Source organism: Molothrus ater, chromosome 7, assembly GCF_012460135.2.
Source record: "Molothrus ater isolate BHLD 08-10-18 breed brown headed cowbird chromosome 7, BPBGC_Mater_1.1, whole genome shotgun sequence".
Lineage (NCBI taxonomy): Eukaryota > Metazoa > Chordata > Aves > Passeriformes > Icteridae > Molothrus > Molothrus ater.
The window spans coordinates 3,640,792-3,662,367 of record NC_050484.2 but is presented as its reverse complement, the minus strand read 5'-3'; the positions used below and the strand labels follow the sequence as shown (position 1 = coordinate 3,662,367).

At 44.1% G+C, this 21,576-nt stretch overlaps 1 protein-coding gene across 3 annotated transcripts in view; it reads right to left on the bottom strand.

The window, feature by feature from the left end:
• Positions 1 to 21,576, bottom strand: part of IKZF2 (IKAROS family zinc finger 2) — a 117,416-nt gene that overhangs the window by 44,229 nt on the left and 51,611 nt on the right. For 2 of the 3 annotated variants that reach the window (XM_054515450.1, XM_036387072.2), the window contains exons 4-5: positions 11,271 to 11,537; positions 1,352 to 1,519 (exon numbers count right to left, since the gene is read on the bottom strand). In XM_054515450.1, coding sequence (XP_054371425.1) covers positions 1,352 to 1,519; positions 11,271 to 11,537 — 435 coding nt within the window. The remainder of the gene's footprint in view (positions 1 to 1,351; positions 1,520 to 11,270; positions 11,538 to 21,576) is intronic. The other variant, XM_054515451.1, reaches the window with a different exon arrangement.

The window sequence follows — 21,576 nt, the reverse complement described above, 5'->3', positions numbered from 1 at the left end:
TTTTTGTCACAACTCCCTTTTTGTTTCAATTGTGAACATTTCATTGTGGCCTGTTTTCTTTTTAAATTTCCAGTTGAAACTTCAGGTATAGTCAGATGTATGAAAATTGCAGCTCACAGTTCCACAGACATTTTCCCCACTGACCTTCAGATCAAATCCAGCTCAAGCATTTCTCTCACAACCTGGTCCCAACTCTTGTACTCCCTTGGAAGTTCAAAGCTTTCTTTCAGCATATGCCATCAATACAGCATCCTGCATGCTCCCAAATCTGCTTGAAGAAGCTTACTAGCTTACCCTTTCCTATTCTTGGAAATGCCAAAGCAACTCTGTATCCTAAGACCAATTCAATGCTCCAAAAACACCTACAGAAGTGAGGTTGACTCTGGAGAAGAAATACATATAAAGGGTCAGGAAACTCATGCAGGATCTCTGCCTGCAGTTGCGTTTCCACCACTGTATTTCAGTAGTCACACATTTGCTAACACCTCAAAGAAGTTTACTCCTAGTGCTGCCACTTGCCACCAGTCCAATTATCTCTGCTCATTCAACAATTAAACACACAGCCTCTTACAAATGGCTCAAACACACCAGTTGAACATTCAGGTGATAAGATCTTACTGGGAGTCCTGCACAGATGAGTGAGTGAGCAGAAAGCAGTCCCCTGGTGCAGGGAGAGGGACTAAAACCACAGCTGATCCTGACTGCTGGGGCTCCAACACCACACAGCTATGAGACAGGTATTTCTCATCAACTCATCAAGAAACTATATCAAGTAGAATTGATACAGACACGATCCTATCACTTAACAAGGAAAGAGAAACCCAGTCTCTCTTGACCACCTTCAGCTCTAGGGTGAGTGCCGTGGCTGCCATGAGCTAGGAGACTTTACAGCAAGATCTAACTGAATCAAAAATGCAATTTAGAGGGCTTTGAAAGATGAACAAGTTTGAACTCAACCAGCATATGGCATTTATTAGATGAAGAAATGGGTATGAACTGCAAAGCCGGCTTCCAAGAGCCCACAGTTATTCTTTGTGATCTCTGGAATTTCACAGCCACTTTGGGCCCCAGAATGTCAAAACAATCTGCCAGCGAAGCCGGGATACACCCAAGGAGACACTGAGAGGGAAATGCGATAGCATCAGCAGAGGAGCTCAGTTACACAAAAGGAGAGGTGTGGCTGAACCACAACTTTTCTGATTCACATCAAGGCTTTCCCAAAGCTGAGAGCTGCACTCTCTGAAGAGGACGGTACAGGCCCAGAGCTACGCTTTGTTTTCACTACCTGCTGCACTGGGACGGTAGTGATAAAGGAAGGAAGAGGTGTGAGGAGAAGCCGAGGTGGGCTCACCAGAGTGTGTCCTGAGGTGTCCTGTGAGGGCGTCCCTCCGCCGGCAGGCGTAGCTACAGAAGGGACATTTGAACGGTTTCTCCCCAGAGTGCAACTTGATGTGCCTCAGCAGGTTCCCCTTCTGGGTAAAAGAAGCTCCACATTGGTTACAGTGGAAGGGGCGTTCACCTGGAAGGGAAGGGGAAGGGAGAGAGCTGTCAACACACATCGGAGGATGCACAGAGGCCACTTTCCCACTCTGTACCAGTGCCATTGCACATGGGTACAGTCCCCACCACCACCATCACACGGCTCTTCTAAAGTCAGAGGCCGTTTCTTTTGCACAATGGGCAAAGCCTCCAATAGTGATTTGAGGCTCTTTCCTTGAGGTGATCAATGCTTCCTGGTTTTCTTGAAAGTTCTTCACCTCAGAGCTTCTACCTTCATAAAAGATGAGCTCTGCTGAAAATTTAGATCCATAGCTGTGGTTTTGCACTTATATTTAGAATAGGTCCAATCCATATGAGTATTCAGAACTGATCATAACAACTGGACCTTAGCAAAGGTGTTAAGGTCTTTGGTTCAAACCAAGCCTTCTGCTTGCCTTATACTTTAACTGATAGCCCTTTTTAAAGGCTGCTTTGCATTGCTAGAGTGATATGGAGGGCATGGATGCAAGTGAGGATCAGGGTTGCAAGCTCTGGGCAGTACTGAAAGTTGAGAAAAATCTTACGCCATTAAACTGTAAACCAAGCAAATATGCACTCTACATGAAATAAATTTAAAAGACTGATTTGATGAAAAACTAACAGAAACCCTAGTCCTTACCCTATCACTTCATCCCATGTCTTCACACACACATCCAAAGCTTATTTTTATGTTAAGCCTTCATATTTGCCTTAAACAGTGGGGATTGGGTCCATTAAAAAACCCCCACCTTTAAAAAAATTATTTAGGGGAAAACCCCTGATGAGCTCACACAGGCTTTCTGGAAGATTATCAAAACCACACTCTATATCAACATTTGCTGAGGACAGTGAGACTGTTCCAGCAGTCTTGCACAGGTAGTCAGCTCTGATCACCTGCTTATGTCCTGCTGAGCAAATCAATTGAACACAAGCATATACTGGTGCTAGCCATTTATCCAAGTGCCTTACTGCAGCTGGACTTTACATCACAGAATTCCAGAACAGTTTGGGTTGGAAGGGACCTTAAAGCCCATCCAGCTCCACCCCCTGCCATGGCCAGGGACAACTTCCACTATCCCAGATCGCTCCAAATCCCCTCCAGCCTGGCGTTGAACACTTTCAGGATGGGACAGCCACAGCTCCTCTGAGCAACCTGTGCCAGGGCCTCACCTCCCTCATAGGGAAGAATTTCTTCCATATATACCTGATTTAAATCTACCCTCTTCCAATTTAAAGCATTTCCCAATGTCTACACCAAGCAGGGCCCCAGCTCAACAAGGTTTTGATCATCAGATTTCAGATGTAAGCAACCTCATCCACATTTTTCAGCGTATCATCGATTATAGAATCTTGGCCAAATCCTGCTGGGACCTTCAGAGTTTGGATTCAGTGGCCTGAAGCACCTTGTAAAAACAAACACACACTGTGATTTCTCACATCTCTTCAAAGCCTTTTACAATTGCTTTAAACCAATTACTCCCTCGCTGGACAAAATGAATGCTACCTTTGTATCAAAGTAGTTCACATGCCTGTCTAGGGTGAAGTCCAAAACACATCTGGAGATGCAAATGGAAGAAGAGGGAGGGACAGAGCTCTTACAGATGTCCACAAGCAATTCTTGTGTCAGTGGATCAAATCACTGCCAGGACTATGATGCTGCCAGGAGGGCAGCACAAGGTGTGCCACATGTATGCCATACTCTGCAACTTTATTTCACATGTGGGAGATGGAAATCACATCTGAGGCCGCCACAGAGGTACTCAAGGAGATACTAAGGTTCCTACAGTCTCACTGAGAGCATTATGGAGTAATAATAATAAAAAAAAATCACAGCATAAAGCTCTTCTTCCAATACTCTGAACACGAGCTCATTAGAATTGATAAAGAGGTTGTGGTTTCCCTTTCAAACTCCCACACTATACTTAAATGATCTGATTAGCCATTATCTTCTTTTACATCAATTCAAAATGTCCATAACAGAGATCTGTAAAGAGACTGCAGTAGAAAAATAGATGGGGTTTTTCTTTTTTTTCTTTTCTGTTTTGCTTTCACTGTCTGAGAAAACAGGCAAAACCCTTTCCTTTGACACATTTCTGAGTATTCTGGAATGATAGCTTCAGTTTCAGGATGACAACATGAAAGAAGGTAGCACGTTTCTTACCAACTCTAAAGTCTTTCCTTTTACTCCTGCTGTATTTAAAATTATGCAGCTACTGCGTTTTACCCAGTACATCACCCACTTATCTCTGACATTTTGGAGGCCACATATGAGCAGGTATTACTCCCCCAAAAACTGGCTGCTCTAAAGATGCTGAAAGCTTTCAGTCAGGAATTCAAATAGCCACTGCACCACAGTTTGATGGCAAAGACGACATGAAAACACTCACCACAAAATCACCCGTAGTCTGCTCCTCTCTTGCAACAGCCAGATCCGCTCCAATAGCACACTTTACCTTAAATAACCTTTGTATCTATTTAAGGCAGCCTGAATTCATTTCTCCTACTGGCTCCATTCCGGGTAAATAGCTGCTTTGATGTGTTTGTTACACTTTTGTCCAATCACTCGATTCCAGCTCCTTGTTTAAGCCGCAGGCTTGAGGGATGCAATTTTGGTCACACCTTCGTGCTATTGATTAGCAGCTTTTACATTTAGCACAGCTAATCTGAGAGGCCATTAGCCAATAGAAGGGTGCACAGAGCAGTAACGACTGCATAGCAAGAAGATTCTGTTGGTTTTCCAAGAATTGTGCTGTCTGATGCCCACCCCAGATACTAACAAACAAGCCTTTTTTTTATCACTTCAATGCCTTGAGAAGACTGTGTTCCAATTATTTCTCCTGCTGCCTTTTCCTGGTAGTTTTGTGAACTGTTCTCCTGAATTATTACTTACCAGTAACAACATAACAACCTTGACATCCTTATTCACCTCCCTCACTTTTCTGTGAAAACTCAGAGGTTTTATCCATAAGCTGAAATCAATCATACTTCAAACTAAACATCCACTCACAAAAAGTCTTTAAACACAGCTTTTCTCTACATGATGGTCCCTGACTGTGCTTAAAGTGGTTTTGGGGGGTGATGGCAACACAGCCATACCCAGAACTCTGGACCTATTAAAGGCAGCACACACGACTCCAAGAGAGTAATGACAATTATAAGCATGGTGTGCTTCTCCATCACTTACAGCTATGTATTTCCTGCTTGACTCCAGGTACTTACACTGATTTAATAAAATAAGAACTCTGCTGAAAGGCAGCTAAGCAAGCTTTATGCTTTTCAGCACTGGAAACTATGTGACTGCAACGTAACTACAAAAAACTTTTCATCTACTTTAAGTGTTAAACCTCTTCTCTATTATTGAGCTAAACCAGTGCAGAAATGCCTCCAACTCAGTGACTTTCAGAGTGGCAGGAGGGGGAGGGAGAGCCAACAGAACAAAAAAGATGTTTCTTTTCAACTCCAGATTTAGAGTCTGAAGCCAGACAAAACCAGGAATGCCTAAAAACCCTTGCTCTCCAGCAGAGGGAATTTAATTACCTAAGTTACTTCAGGAATGGACGAGGCAAGATAAGCCAGAGCTGCCAAGTATTATCTTTCCTAAAGGCTTTGTAAGAGGGGCTTGTGCCAGGGAATAATTAAATTAATAAATAAATACATCCATAGAGTTTTATCATTTTACAGTTAAATAAAATATTAATTAAAAGGTATTATTTCAATATTTGCCTCTAAGTTATAGTAATATACTGCTGAAACCTCACAGTTCACTGTTAACATGCATCCATTACTGCTGTGTCTCCTCCAGGAAAACTAATAATGAATAACAGCAATGAAATATTACTGCTCCTGAGTTACACAGGTATCTGAAGTGCACAGGTTAACTTGCTCTCATGTAAACAAATCCTGAGACAAATGGTGAGTGCCCCCCTTTAGACAGGACAGGCAAGACATGGGCCTTTCTTTCACAGCATCTTTCATATCTGACAGCAGGATGGAGACTTCACTGCACGAGCTACGAGAGCTGGCTGGCTGATACAACCTGAAACCAGGCGAATGAACCGATGAACTTCCTACCAATAGATTTCACAGATGTCAAATGTTGTTTCACAAAGCAAACCAACTCCTTTTTCTGCTTAATTGGAAGCTTCCCTGCACAACAGCACTCCTTTCCCGCCTTGGCACGGAAGTGCTGTGCAGAAGTTTCAGTATGAGTGAACCTTCTTTGAATCTCAGACCAGTGGCAAAACACTGATATTTTCGCTGCAAAGCTGAGATATTTTCTGTATTAAAACAGAAATTTGTCTGAGGATGTAGAGCCCACAGACCTGGCAACCAAGGAGATTTAGATTTTCCTCCATTTGTCCTTCTGAAATCAAACGGGGAGTGACTCACAAATGAATGCACTGGTTCTCAATAACACAGTTAGGGAATTCCTACAGCAGCAGTCCTGCTACATAAAAACCAGGTCCAGAGGGGCTTCCACATCCCTCCTGGTTAAATGTGTATCTGGGAACTCAACCTTTTTTGTGTGGCAGATACTTTTGATATGCAAAGTACAGCTTAAGTACTTCTCAAACGGGATTTTTCCTTTCCAGCCTCTTAATACAAAATTACTGTGCCCATGCTGCCATCAGAAAGTATTTGCTCTTACTAACAATACCGATTTTCACCCTTCCACAATAAGCTTTTTGTTAATATTCATTTTGTTAAAATGAAACATTTCTCCTAATCCATCAGATGCTGCAACTGCTGTGATTCTGCTCTGTCCCAGGAACACAAGGGAATTATCAGCAGTGCTCCCAAAGCAGTGACAGCAGTCAGCTCCAACCTGCATTTACCCAAATAAGACAGACCAGCAGACTTTGCTCCATTTCTCTGTTAGTTATTCCAGGGACCATAACTACCTCCTTACTGTTCTGATTCATTTAACAGCCTGTACATCACATGAAATCAGTGATTTTAGTAGGGGTTTTCTTTGGAAAAAACCCGCTTCCAGACAGGGCAATTTATTATAAAACACTAGTGACAAATCTCTCGTGAAAAATTCCTGGGAAATCCTGGGTGATTTCCAATTGTCCTCTGCACAAATTTATGATTCTTTATGATTCTGCATTCTTTAGACAGAAAAATCTTTTAAGTGAACTTGGCAAAACTATCAAAAGAATTTAGTTATTGAGAACTGCAAGTAAAACACATCCTTCTGCCCAGAGCAATTTCAAAAATCTCAGCTTCCCTTCCTTAATGCTTAAGTAGGAAAAGAGATGACTTTTCATAAAGTTAGACATCAGAACCTAAGTAGAAAACTGGACTTTCAGAAATTTAGCCCTAAAATTTTTGATTCAGCACCAAATCTATTGACATTGCAAGAGACAGGAAGGCTGCACTAGGTTACAAATTAGAAATTAAACCAAAAAAACCACTTTCTGCCAGCAAAATGAGAGAGGCAATCCAGTGGTGTTCATCAAAATGTGTTTACATGACCATTTGTTTAAATTTGCTCCTGGTTAGCTGCTTAGGCATACAAGCCTTTTACATGGAACAACACAACTGGGCTTTTTCCTCATTTATTACTTCTGTCCTAAAAACTTGAACTCTGCATGGAATACAAGTTAAATTTCATTCAGAGTTCCAGGATTGCATAAATTCAGTTGTAACACTAAGGGTGCTAAAGCAGAGGTTGAACATCCCCCTCATGGGCACACAACTCATTTCACTGACTTATGGTATCAAAAATCTTGTGGAGTCCAAGCAAAGATCTGAGACTATCCTGAAGTTAACACCCCCAAAAAAAGCCTAAAAGAAACATACAGCAGCCCAAAGTAAGAGTGGGGCAAGGCTGACATCCCCACTGTCTCTGCCCAGGCTGGGCTTTGCCACTGTGCTGCTGCTGCATGCACACAGAGAAAGCATTTAACCTCTGTGCTTCATAAAACAATGAGGATGAGAATTTGTGGAATCCCAGTCCCCAGAAGTGTCCAAGGCCATTTGGACAGGGCTTGGAGCAACCTGGGCTCATGGAAGGTGTCCCTGCCCGTGGCAGGGGGTGGAATGGGATGAGTTTTAAGGTCCCTTCCCAAACCATTCCATGATTCTTGATGCCAGCCTTCCCTTAGAAATACAAAGCATTTCCAAATCTAGCAGTGAACTGGATAAGGGACTGGATGCTACAGCAGAGAAAAAAAGAGATTAAAAAAAAGGGTCACAATTCACAGCAAAAGGGAGAACAACACGTGGGCCTTGCAGAGCACAGAAGTATCAGCACAGCTAGAGCAGAATACAGTTCCTGCTTTACCAGAAACAAAGAGCAAGGAAATTTTAATTCAGGTCCACAGCAGAAAGCGTAAAGAGGTGCGAAATCACTGAGGTTCCTTCTCATGATCTCAGAAAACCTGGATTATTTGCCTCTTGTTCCTCCCCCCTTCCCTTTCCATCCCTAAGAACAAATCCCTGGAGTATCCAATGGCAATATTCTATGACAAAAACGTGATAGAGACCCTACAACTTAAGGAATGTGCTGTGGAGTATGAAATTTGGACCAAAAGAACACAGTATGGGAAAAGAGGGAAATAATTGCAGCTCATGCTATTTTTCTGACACAAGGATGTGGCACATGAGGGAGGGGGTTACCCTGCTCACTAATGCAGGGATTGCATCACGCTCAATTCCCACACCAAGCATTTTATTTATTTTCTGTCAGCAATGACAAATAAATAGAAAGGCCTTCTCCTGGTGCCCAGGCAGAGTACAAAACCACTTCACCTCAATTAGCAGTTTTTCAGAGAAATGCTGTGCTTGGCACAATCAGCAGTGCCACAGGCTCCATGATGGAAGGGCTGCAGCCCAGAGCATCACCTGGACCACGATCTGAAGGATAAATGGGCAATTCCCAGCTTGATCATCTACCACAGGAAGAGGTGACTGCACACCAGGATCCGAGATGGGACACTGAGCTCACCTACTCTGGCCTCACCCATGCCACAGATTATTTTCCCCATCCCTGTATCTGTTTGACTGAACTACCATAATCTGGCAGAGAACACAACTGCTCTTCAGGAACAAAGGAATCATGGCTGGAGAAATGCCCCTCTCTGTGCATAGCACAGCCAGAGCCCACAGCACAGCTTCTTGCCAAGCCTCGATCCCCCGTGCAAGGAAAGCTGCACTCATCCCAGCACACACACAAATTACAGCCTCTGCTACGGACCACAGCATTTTGGGTGACTTACATAAAATGCTGACAGGTTTTCAGGGAAGGGAAAAGCACTTCAGTTTCTGCCAATGCAAACAACTGGCCAGATTATGCTCTGGTTGTGTGCAGTTAAAGAGGAGAGGAAAGCAGGATTCAGCTCCCAAAACATACTTGAGTTGGCTTTGAGAGGTAGGGATGTACATGCCACTTGGATTAGCTGATAAAGAATGTCATCTGTTTCCACTCACTAGGGACAACCTCCCTTCCCTCCACCATTCTCCCTTGGGCTGCAAAACCAGACTACCCACAGGTCAGGGCTCATTCCAGAGCTGGGGCCAGCCCATCACGCCCCACTGCTGAGGAAGTGGCAATATATTTTAAAATACTGCACTTTACAAGACTGATACCAGCAGTATGTTAAAAATATGCCTCAAAATCCAGGATGTGGAAATCCAAGCAAACTTCTCCTTCTGTTGTGGACAGCAAAGTAGCAGCATGTATTAAAAAACAAACAAAGAAAGTGGAGGGGAAAAAAAATCCTCTGCGAAATTTGCCAACTGGTTTACTGAGAACAGAGCACCGAGCTGCGCATTAAAAGAAATGCCATTTCTATATGCTTGAAATCATCTGTATAGAACAGCACATCCCAGCTCCTCTGCTCTGATGGGAAAAGAGTCAGAGCTCTCTGAGGAACCAGCAGTAGCCCCAAGGAAAAAGCTACCAGTTATGCAATTGCTGCCCATGCACCCGCAGACGGCCATCTCGCCCGCACGCAGAGGAGATTTTGTTTCTTTCGCTTTGAATTTACACATCTTTCTTTTAACATGAAAAAGGCAGCTTGCCTGTTTTTTAAAAGATGCACCAGCTATTCAGTATCTCAGAAACTCAGACCATTTAATTAAGTACCTAAATCTAAATTTAGCACAGCTAGTTTAGCTGCTTGAGTTCAAATACATGGACCCTGATGCACCTACCATACATATGCTCAGATACGTGCAAGCGCCAGTGAAAACTTTTTGGAAGATTGAAAGCTGGAGACTCAGTCTGGTACATTCTGGTTTCTCTTTCCCTCTTCTAGTAAGAGCACGTCAAATTGTTAATCAAGGTTTTGATTCTCCAGCTAATGCTTTTCCCCCTCTCATAATTTCTGTCTAAAATCATGAGTGCATCATAAATGATACTGCCACGCTTTGCATTACACACTTAGGTCAAGTTTTTATCAATACAACTCATATACAGGAGATTAACTATGTAATATATATTTATTATTCCTCTGTACAGAAATTCTATTGATTTCTTGCCCATCAAGAGCACACTACTGGACTACAAACTACCAGGTTTACAAAGGGATTACACGGTGTTTCTTACTCTAGATCTCCACCTTTCTTTTTATATCTTCACAGTGTGAGTCTCTCACACCATTAAATAATAGCAAAGATAAAAAGCAAAATACCCAAAAAACACAAACAACAAACACCCACTGAGGCTCCACCACAAAAAACCTGTGCTTAACCTTAATAAGATTTAAGCACATATCCAAAGTTAAGCGTATCTTGAAGCCCTTCAGGTGACTTACATGTGCTTAAATCTCATAAAAGTTAAGCACAAGCTTAAGTGCTTTTTTGAATCAAAGGTAGACTGCTGCAAGACCAGAGAGCATCATCTTCTGGCACCACCTGTCCACTTCTGTTGGAGATGACTATTGCTCCCACCTGAGGAGTGGGCAGCACAGGGGAGTGAGTACCAGCTTCCTGGGCACACCATTTTACCATTTTAGCCATAACATCCCCAAAATACCCCAGTTTAAGCTCAAGGCCTTGTTTTTCAAACCACAAAGACCCACCCAATCAGCATATTGCAGAGGTTCCCTGTGCCTCTCAAATTCTCAAACCCACAAGCCTGATAAGCTGTTTGGCACTCCAAATGGTAATAAAAATACAAGTGCTAGGAGAGACCAAGCACTGAAATCTGCCTCCAGAATGGCATTGAGGTGGTGTAGGGGAGCCAGGTGGGTGCCTCAGCTGAGGTCTCCCTTGAGGGAGCTGTCACACAAGCAGCAAGCCCTCCCTGGCATCAGGATCACTGGGTAATGAGTGTCCCCTGCAGGGTTTGCTCATCCCAGGCCCAGCCACTTCCAAAAGAAGTGTGAGATCCCCAGGAAGCTGCTGGTCTTGTCCACCTGTGAGCACCTCCAATGGAAGAACATCTAAGACTCCTCTTAAAGGCTCAGAAGCTTTGCACTGCACACACAGGAACAACACGAGCCACCCGCCCCGTGCCAGAGAATGACTCCCACCATGGTGCTCCAGTCAAGAACAGTAAGAAAAGCAATTTCCAGACTTTTGTGCTGTTTTTATGAACAAAAGGCTGGAAATCAAAGTAAAGGCAGCACCATGCTCACCAGCAAGAGAGCAGCACCAGAGTTTGGAAAGCAGGAAGAGAAACAAAACCAATGGAGCCCATTTTCCCCCTCCCCAGCCTCCTGCTACCCCACGAATGAAAAGGGAAGAGATAAGAATTGTCAGGTAACATCAACACCGCCACAGATTTTCTTTCAGCTGCTTACCAGTGTGGCTCCTTTTATGTACCATTAGCACATTGGGCCCAATGCAAACCATGCCACAGACGTCACATTTCAGTTTACCATTGGGAAGCCGGATTCCTCCCTCGCTTGATAGCTCCTGCATCTTTCTGTTATCCACCATCTCGTTACTCCCAATGAAGGGATCTTCCAGGCTGCTTCCTCCATCGTGAGCTCTGATAATATCTTCATGAATCAGGGGCTTCCTGTCAAATTCCTCATCACTTTGCATTTCTAGCTTTACTGAATTCGCTGAAATTAAGAAAAAATAAAATAAAGTTAAACCTATGTATTTTCCACTTCCCAATATCATGATAAACTTTTTACTGTTATCAATATTAAATCAAAGCCTTGAAGCTCAAACCATCATGAGTCTCACAGTGGTGATGGCATCAGAAGTTAAAACTGCTTATTTCTTTAAGCCTTTGGTTGTTTTCTTTTCAATTCCTAATTTCTATCTTATTTTAAATCTTAAGGGGTACAGTATGACCCAGACACCTGCCAAAAGTTGCAGAGATGCAGGATTAAGAACTGACCTCCTGCTTCTCAACTTGGACCACGAGAGTTGCCTTCTTCTCAAGGAGCCAAAGGCAAAGCCAGAGCTGCTCCTTGCAGGCCTCTCCTGCCCAGTGCCCGGAGAGGCAAGGTTCCCAAAGGCACAGCACAAGGAAACAAAGCAGGACTGTTCCAAATGCAAAGATCTAGTGAATCCAGGCTTGTGGGCTGTGCCAGTAATCTCCCAATCACCCTGCCTGCACGGACAGGTTCCCTGATGGAGGGGAGACCAGTCTCAGGATGAGCCTCCAGTGCTTTTTTGCTCCCACCTTCTGATTCATGTCAATGGGACACTGCCAAGGCAAACAGGGCTGCAGCAAAGCCTACACTGCTGGATTATTTATATTTGCAAGCGAAAGACATGCAGTTGAAGAACTTTCACATCTGCCTGGTGAGACTGGCAGGCTCACTGCTGATTTCTGTGATCCTCAGGTGACAGGATAAACCTCCTCTAACCACTGAGAGCTTGTGGGATCAGCAAGCCTTTAAAGGAAACAAATGTACCGGGTTTTTTCACAAAGGGGTGTCAGTGCAGGGGTGTTTTAATCACCAAATGCCCCCATTTCAATGCCTCAAGAGCTGGTCAAAGCTGCCAAAAGGCCTGTCCCAGAGTCAGAGCCTCCATCCACAGTGTCAGCCAGAAGGCAAGCCCACGTGTCTGCTTCCCTAAGCCTTGATCCTGCTGAGGGGTTTAACAAGGAGGTGATTCAGCCTTCATATCTAAGCAGTCTTTGACCTCTGTACTAAGGCCATTGGCACGAGCGCTGGTGACAGCAGCAGAGCTGGAGCACAAATCTGTGCCCTGGCACTGCCCAGCGTCGCCAAACTCTGGCCACATGTACTCCTTTGCAACTGCCAGGGGGTCCCCATACGTGAACCCAATGACAGAACTATAAGTAAACACTCTGAGGCATCACCAGTTCAAATAGCTGGCCTGGAAATGTCAGAAGAAAAAACCCTACTATTTAGAGTTCCTCCTTCATCTTCCCTTCTTCCCCTTCCCAGAAAACACAAGGCTCAGAGACTGATATTGACACTGCAATTCTAAATCACTGCTGTTCCTACCAGGGAAAGCAAAATGAACAGAGTAAAGGAACCAGAGACCGAGCAATGGTAAGATGTTTCTTTTTAATCATAAAACTGTTGAAACATCTTCCACTACTCATCAAGGCACTAATGGGAGCTAAGAAATAAAAAGAAACTACTGTTGTGAGAAAGCCCATCCAGAGCAAGGACACTGCTGCATCAGATCACAGCAGACCAGTATCAGCACAGGCACCGCCATCCAAATGGTCTTTTGTAACTACAAAATATTTGAGTGCATCACTTAGAGAAGGGAATTAATTTTTTTTTTTTTGTTGCCACAGAGATACATTTGTTGTTCTTAAAAGAGTAAAAAACAGCCCTGAGAGGTCTGGGTCAAAACAAACTGAGAGGTCAGCTAGGACGTGGCCACAGGCAGTGCCCTGAGATAAAAACAGGACAAGAGGAGGCAGTCTGCATGGGGGAGCAGGAGAGGACTGGCCCCACCATGGCAGCAGGAGAAGCCATGGGAAGCCATCCTGCCCTGGTGCCAAGCCCAAGGGGCACAGCCAACAGCCCTCTGCCTGGGAGGATCCACCCTTTTTGAGCAGAAAGGAGGAAGAGCAGGAGCTCTGGCAGTTCTGTGGGCTGTCAGGGAGAGAGCTGAGGTCCCAGACCCACCTCCCCATGGAAAGCACACACTGGTGATTTATGGACAGCCCACTTTCAGAGGGAAGGAATGGCAGTTCCCTCTAATAATAGCAGCCTTTCGGGGCATTCAGCAAGTCTGAGAATGAAGCCCAAAGAAACGGTTCGCTGCCTTTAGGAGCAGCATTTCATACACTCGGCCACACAAGTAGCTACAGCAGAGCCAGAAATAGTGCCCTGGGCTCCTCATCTAAAACCCCAGGTTGCTGCCACGAGCCTGCACGCTGTCCTGGCATAGTACTGCACAAAATATCCAAAAGCCACAGCCCAACTGTTCATATATACATGTACTCACAAGAGAAAGTCTTGGATCTTACATGTTTTCTTACATATATAAATTTTTGTCAGTTTCTCTGATTTGGATTAATAAACACTTGAGTGCAGAGTTAGTGCTGAGCACCACGACTTCCCATTCACAGCTGTGGAGCTCTGCCTGCTCAGCACACATGAGAACAAGGTTGGGAGAGCTTACAAATGGGAAGACCACTTACTTTATCTTCCTTCCCCTAGCAGTTCTTTCTGCTGAATGCTGCTTTCATGCAACAGGATGAGCGGCACAACCAAGCGGGCGCGAGCTGTTTGCTGAAGCACAGCCTCCCCACAAAGCCCAAGGAATTCAAGCTGCATCCTTCAAAACATCCCAGCTATTCCCTGAGCTGTGCAGTCTGCTTGTTCCTCCTCCTTCCCTCACCTTCATGCACACAGTGCACTGCCATTTTCAGAAACCCTCTGTAGCTGCAGAAAGGTTTCCTCCAGCTGGGACCAGGTCTCCAAGGAGGGGAGCAGGGATCTCCTCAGCTCGTTGCAAGGGCTTTGCTAATCAGGTCACCTCCTCTGCCTTACATCATTTGGCTGTATATATTAGGCAGCTTGCAAACAAACAGGCACTTAAATTGCATATAGTTTGTTTTCTCTGTTCTCAGCCAGCCTCGGAAGCTGCAATCATTTACTAGTGGCACTGTCTTTGTTTTCACAATGAACTCTGCTGCAAAGGAAAAAGAAATGTTCGAGGGATGTGGATGGCTATCCTGCATCACACACAAGGCCCTACGTCAAATTTTACCCCATGTTCCCTTGCCTTTCTTGTTCACAAGCTTGATAAAAGCATAAATAAGTAAATGGATTTTGCTGGGGTTTTTTAAAGTTTTTGGGACATTCCTAAAAAAAAAAAAATTACAGCAAAAGAGATAGCAGGGATAAAACTGTAATCCAGCTCACTGCAAAAGCATCAACTTGAAGTCAAACCATTTCCCTCCAGCTAATATACGTTCCTTCTACTTTTTCCAGTCTGGCAAAACACCTTGTGGGGAAAAACAGATGACAAGCACCACAAAAGCTTCCACTTGGGAATATGAAGCTAATGGCACATATTCACCAGTCCACACATTAATGTTGCTTCCTTTTTCTTTATTTTTTTTTTTGGTTTGGTGGGTTTGGGGTTTTTTTTCTTTCTTTTTGTTCAGCACATAAATCAGCTGATCCTGAATCACACTTTATCCTGAGTGGCCAAATTGAATACAATTATTGTTAATGTCTCATAAGTGCCAATTAAACTCCAATTCCCTATTAAACAGTTTCCTGGGAACTTTTCAGTACAAAAATATTTCCTTCACCCACAAATTAGCGTGGCTACAAACCAGAAGTTGGAAGGTCCACCTAAAAAAAAACATTCCTGGTATTTCATCCTCTGCCATGGAAATTTTTTCCCTCAAAAGTGAGATGGGGGAAAAAACCCTTCTGTCTTGCTGAGAGACTTGATCCTCAGGTGGAGTGTAGAAATAAAGCACTGGGTATCATCTTAAGCAAGGAACAAGAGTGCAATTCCCAGTAAGAAAGAGAATTCCTCCTGTCACACACCAGGGAGAAGGCAGGACTGTCTGGACTGTCCCCCTCTGTCTCCTCCACTGTCTGCTGTCCTAGGTCAATGCTTATTTTATCTGTGGCCTTGGAAAGCCAGGCTGGCCAGTGTCACTGGGGTTTGTGGTCTCCAGCTGGAGGCTGGCCTTTCCTGGCAGCAGCCATGCACCACCAGCCCCTTCCTGCTGCCCCCAGAGCAGCAGCAAGTCAAGCCAGACCCCTCAAGGCCTCCCACACCTCTTCCCCCACCGCCCTTTCTCTCACCAGCAGCAAACAAAGCTTCGGCCCTGCCTCAGACATTCATCCTTGAGGAGCAAAATTCAAACCTGCCGCCCCCGAGGAGCCTTGGATGGCTCCGTGGGCGAGCACAGCAAAGGACATTCACAGACACAACGTGCTCCCTAAGCAGAGGGGCCAGAGAGTGGCTGCCAGGGGGGGCACAGCAAGCCCAGGGTCTGCTCCAGGCTCCCTGTCCAGAACACAACAAAAAGCAGCATTCAAAGCCTGGATGATGTTGCACTCAGATGCAAAGAAATGAAGAAATGGTTGCTTTCCTCTGGAGAACGAGGCTGAGCCCTACCTACAGCAGCACAATGACAGGCAGCTACAGCACAGCCTTGTGCATCTTGTCCTGTCAGCGGTCAGTGACACTGTCTATTTTAATCATGCACTTCTCCTAGGCAGTGGATTAATGACATTGCTAATTGGCAGCTACAGACAAATAGAAAATGACCCAGTTTCTAACAGGTTTTGAACCCAATTCTTGCACATCACAAGCCTACGAGTTGATGTGTCCCTAAACTATTAAACTCCCTGTTTCTACACTATCAAAAGCACTCAGCAAGGGTGAGTGTAATACAGTTAATTTTAAGAACCAGAATGGCAAACCGATGAGTGTTTTGTAAGATGAAAATTAAAGGAGAAACAGGGAGAACCCTTCAAAGGAGAAACCTTTGAAAGTTCAAGGTAGAGAATGCCAGAAGTTGGAAACAATGATCCCTGGCTCTTACTCAGTCTAAGAGCTCTCTGGTAGCAAAAAGGGTCCTTAAAGAGGGTGTTTACATCACTCCACAAGTGTAGTGAGACTTTAATGCATGTTCAAACATACTTTCCTCCTGAAATAGTACAAAATAGTCTTGGGTGAAAGAAAACTTAATCTTTGAGTTTCTTGTTGCTGATAGAATTTCGGCCTTAGTTAACGACTCTTTTCAAGTTCATTTCAGCTTAATTGTGAGCTATTAAATGTGTAAACAAGGGAGCACCAGCAAGTCTCCCCTTTTTAAAAAGGGCACACACACAAGGGGTGAGAATGCCAGCCAAGCAGCAGCAGAACAGGGCACAGAATCGGCTCTGTTGTCACCTCATAGCCACAAAGCACTTAGCCAACAGGTTGACATAAAACAGCAAATAGCTTTAGCAAATACTATTTAGTTCCTGAGAAATGAGCAGGTCTCCCATTCTCCTGGGGAGCAGGCATCCCTCCAAAGCTGTGATGCTGAGGAATAAGCACAGTGAGATCTGCTCAAGACATCTGCTGCTGAGGAAAAAGGAAGATGTCTCCTCAATGGCAGCTGTGGGCAGTGCTGTCCTTCCAACACTGAAATGGAAGATGTTTCAGCCAAGGGTTATAAAGGTGTATTTGAAAGGAGCCAGTTTTGCTCTCATGGTAGATTGGAGCTTTCTAGAGACTTAGAGAGAAGTAAAGCTGAATCTGGATGGAACAAATGAGGGTGAATGTCACCTGCAAAAGAGGAAATGACCCAACTCTTTTCTTGACTCAAGTACCAAAATGTGTGATCACGGATGTTCCCAATGCTGGATGTCAAATTTCTTTACTGAGAGCTCTAAAGATTTCGCTTTTGGCCACCAAGTTAGGGTGATGGTAGATGGTGATAGCATCTTGTCATGAGCGACCTCCGCAGGGTTCTGTTCGCTCACACCAGTTCAATCAAACCAAATAGTTCACAACTAATAAAAAAGAGGAAGGAATGCTTTAGGAACTTTATGCAGAGTCCTTTTCTGCATGCCACAAACGGGATTCTTCAAGCCCACAAGGAGGTGCTTAATGCGCCAGAAATTCAGTGAGAACTGATCGGCTTATTTAGGGATCCTTAGAAATTTTTAGTTTTCACATTGAAGAATCTCAGTTTAAGCCTGCTACCTCTGAAGTCAATTTAAACTCTCACTAAATGCAACAGAAGACTTATTTCATATCTTCTGGAGGTGGTATGTGCAGTAAGTGTAGACTAACAGGTCTGTTACACCCAAGTTTAGTTTAAATTAGGATGCTGTTGCATAGCTAAGCCAAGCTTCAGTCAGGTTTTAGCTGACACAAACTGTGGTTGCCATCCTCCCTCAATCCCCACCCCTTCCATCTTTTATACTGGCACCAGTGATCATGGAACTGGGTGCTACACCAATCTGGTTGAAAACCAATCTTCCTGAGAAAAACCAACCCTTTTCAGCTGCATCAGGCTCCTGACCAGCCCTACTGTGCCATCACAAGAAGCAGCTTTGGCTCACCCAAAGCAGCACCCCAGATGTCACCACACACTTTCAGCAGCAATGGCTCTAAATCACCAGGTGGCTTCTCCCAATGCAGCTCTCCAGGACCAGACACAAGGAATGAAGACTGCAGCACTATAATGTGTGGAACAACTTGTAAGCTCAAATGGCCATACAAGCTTATGCAAATATGAAGCTGAAAAGACCACAGTTAAAGTTGGAAGGGCTCTGATTTAAGGAAACAGCATCCCAGCAAGAGCAGCATTAATAGCTGAGATCTCTTTTCTATCACAGAGCCCAATTTTGATGGTTTCAGTGACACACATGCCAGAAATGTTTTGAGCCAGCAATCCTTCCAGTCTCCCACAAGGACACATTCAGTGAGATTCCTGCTCAAGTCCAAAGGCTGGGACACTGAGTGAGGAGTTCCCTGGTGTAAGCAAGCATGGCAGTACCTAGCCCAGAATCTGCCCCAGATGCCCAGCCTTCAGGCATGACTGTTTGCTCACCACAAGTCACCCATGCTGCATACCTCCATCTGGCAAGAGGATGAAATCCTAATTGAATATATATGATTGCTCAGTGTCGCAAGATTCCTCTCCAGAAAGACCTCAGGCCAAATTTCACCCCCAGATGCGTCGACGCAAGCGGCACTTACACAAGTCAGTCGTGTATTCATATCCCAGGGTAGGAAAAGTACTCCTGCTGACCCAGCCTCCCCTCCCTGTGTGCCTGCACTTCCACAGCCACACAGTGCAACAAATACTGTGCTTAACTTCATACAAGGTTTCTGCCAATTCCCTACAGGTGCAAGGAGGAGTTTCCCTTTCCCATTCCCCCCACCCTTTTGCAGGGCCAGAACCTGATTCCTTTGCAAGATGAGTGAACACAGCAGGACTCTGCTCCTAGCTGCTGCCTCCTCCACAGATGCTCAAGATAACTCAGATGATAGTCTTGGACTCGTGGATTTTTCCCTAAGGTCAAACTAGGATCAATTGTTGATATATCTTTATATCTAATACATTGTTCTCTTGTTTTTTTCCCCTGTTTTGATGGGGTGAGAGGCAGCAGGATGGTTCTTTTTCCTCTCCTTTTGCTGTTGTACAAGACATATTTTTTTTTGAGAAATGTCATCTGGCAAATTCTGTCTTTACACAAGACCTGCCCAGCCCTTGTGCTCCCCTGCCTCTCTCCTCCTGCATGCTGCAGCCATTGGGACTGTGTGCCTTTGTGTGAATGATTTCCCACTTGTTTCTGAGGGGCAGGTGATGCTGGGGGCAGTGGTGCCCAGCAGGTGCTCTCCAGGGCCCCTTCCATTGTGCAGTTCCATGTCACAGTGGCTGTGCAGTGCAGGAGGCAGGTTTGGTGCTGTGGGTGGTCTCTCTTTCCCTTGCTGACCTAAAGCAAGTCTCCTACTGTCTGCAATGTGTACATTCAATACTGTCAGCCTCCTCTCCTACCACAGCTCTCTTTACTTCAGTAGAGCTATTTCTGATGCACACAGAAAAGCAGAGAGAGGAGGAAAAATAAAGGCTCAGTCCTGTAGTGAACCACGCTTTTCTCAAAACATGAAACCATCAACACTTTTTTAAGACCAGTTCAGATTCTAATGAGGGAGCAGAAGAAACACTCATTGAGGAGTGACACAACATTCACCCCTAAGAGGCTGCTGAGAGCTCTATACGGTACAAAAACCAGAAGTTTGTAATGCAAAATGCTGACAAACGACAGCTATATATGGATCATCCCTTATAAACAAAAATAAAGTGATTGATAACATCCATTTGAAGAGACCAAAACCTTATTGGCTCACTCATTGCTGTCTCTGCTTCTTAAAAAGTGCAGGACTTCCTAAAATGCTTTCCAGCATACACAAAGGGTAGTAATTATAACAGTAATGATTATTTCATTTTAAGGAACTTTCCATTAGGAAATCTACACTATATTTGAAAATATACCTGAAAAAATTGTTTGAAGCCAGTGGAATCACTTCTCTGGGTCAGAACCTTGCTGCATTTTCTGGCATTTTTACCACTAAAGACATTATCTTACATCAGTGAAAGGCTTTCCTTACCAAGTTATATATCATCATTCACAGCTTTCAGGAAAAGTTTTATTTATTTCTCATTATATAAACTCTAAATCATCTTAATGCAACCTGACCTAGCCATGTCCTCCTCCTCTAAATAAGGCACCTCCCCAACTCATCAACCCATGGAAAATTATAGGATAAGCACCTGCCACCAAAATATTTTCTGTCTTTGTCATTATATTGTAAAAAGCAGACAAACAACAAAACCTGTTTTTGTTTGAGCCAAAGCCTTGTCTGCACCCTGGGAGGCAGGTGGCTGCTGCAAAGCCATGGGCAGCTCCCCAGGTCCATGTGCAGCCCAGGATCTCAGCAAATGCCTGAGCACAGGGACTTCTGCCCAGGCACCTCACAGCCACTGCCGGGCTGGAGTCCTGCAGGAGTAAAGGAAATAAAAGTGAAACAGCTCTGCCTAAGCACACTATGGCTACACAATGTTGAGGAGACCTCTTAAGAGCCAGTGTCTTTGTAAATGCTGGCTTCTGTCAGCGTGGTGCTGCCTTGAAACATGTATTTTTACCTGAGGCAGCTAAAGAAAAAAATTGTATGTCCTTACGTGGTTACTTTTTTTTTTTTAATTTATTTGAGATGGAAGATGAGGATGAGGATTTAGGGACCTGGAAATACCTGCTCACAGTTCAGAGATTCCAGCAGTACTGAGTTCAGCCCATTAAGGCAGAACTTAGAGCACAAAACTTCACCCACATCTCAAGATGCACGTGAAAGGGCTGCTCCAAGAGCCACTTATGATATGTTACAAGGATGGCAGCATCTGGTTTAGTCCCTTAACTTTTCCAAATGTAAAGGACTGTAGAGTTTATAGTCATTTTCCATTTTCTTAAGTCACTTCAAGAATCCAAATCTGTTTAAACTCAAATTTTAATATACTAAAAACAGGGGGAGGGTATCTCTGCTGCCTCCTTCCCACAACTTAAAACACACCAGCTATTAAAGCAGCAAGACATTTAAATGACTATTCATTCTGATTTTTTTTTTAAAGCAGTGCTAGGCTTTCACCTGTATCATTATTATGTAGGCAGTGACAGATGGCAATGGAAAAATATAAAATAACTCTTAGAGTATTAACTTTTTTCAGTACCGTATGTGTCAGATTCTTTAGCATAAATAAATGGCATTACACAGTCTCATTAAATCTATACATCTGTGTAGTAACTTGCAATTTATGGATATTTTCTGACACAATGTTCAAACCAACAGGTTTAGCTCACATGTTTCTTTTCTCACCATGCCATCTCCAAGTCACCAGAAAAGCAAACAAAAGCAAAACCCTACACTAAATATTCCTGAAGAATTCTATGAGAAGATTTGCTATTCATCATCTACACACATTTAAAGGAATGAGAAGGGAAGAGAGTGGTGGGATCATGGAAGAAAGGGGATGAAGAGAGTTGGCAAGTAAAACACACAATTAGGCACCTAAAATTTACATCTTTAACGAGTAAGGAATGACTCCCTAAGTTAGATTAAAACAATAACAATAGGGACACAAACAGGGGACATTTCCTGAAGCACAAAAAGCCCCCAGCGCATTTT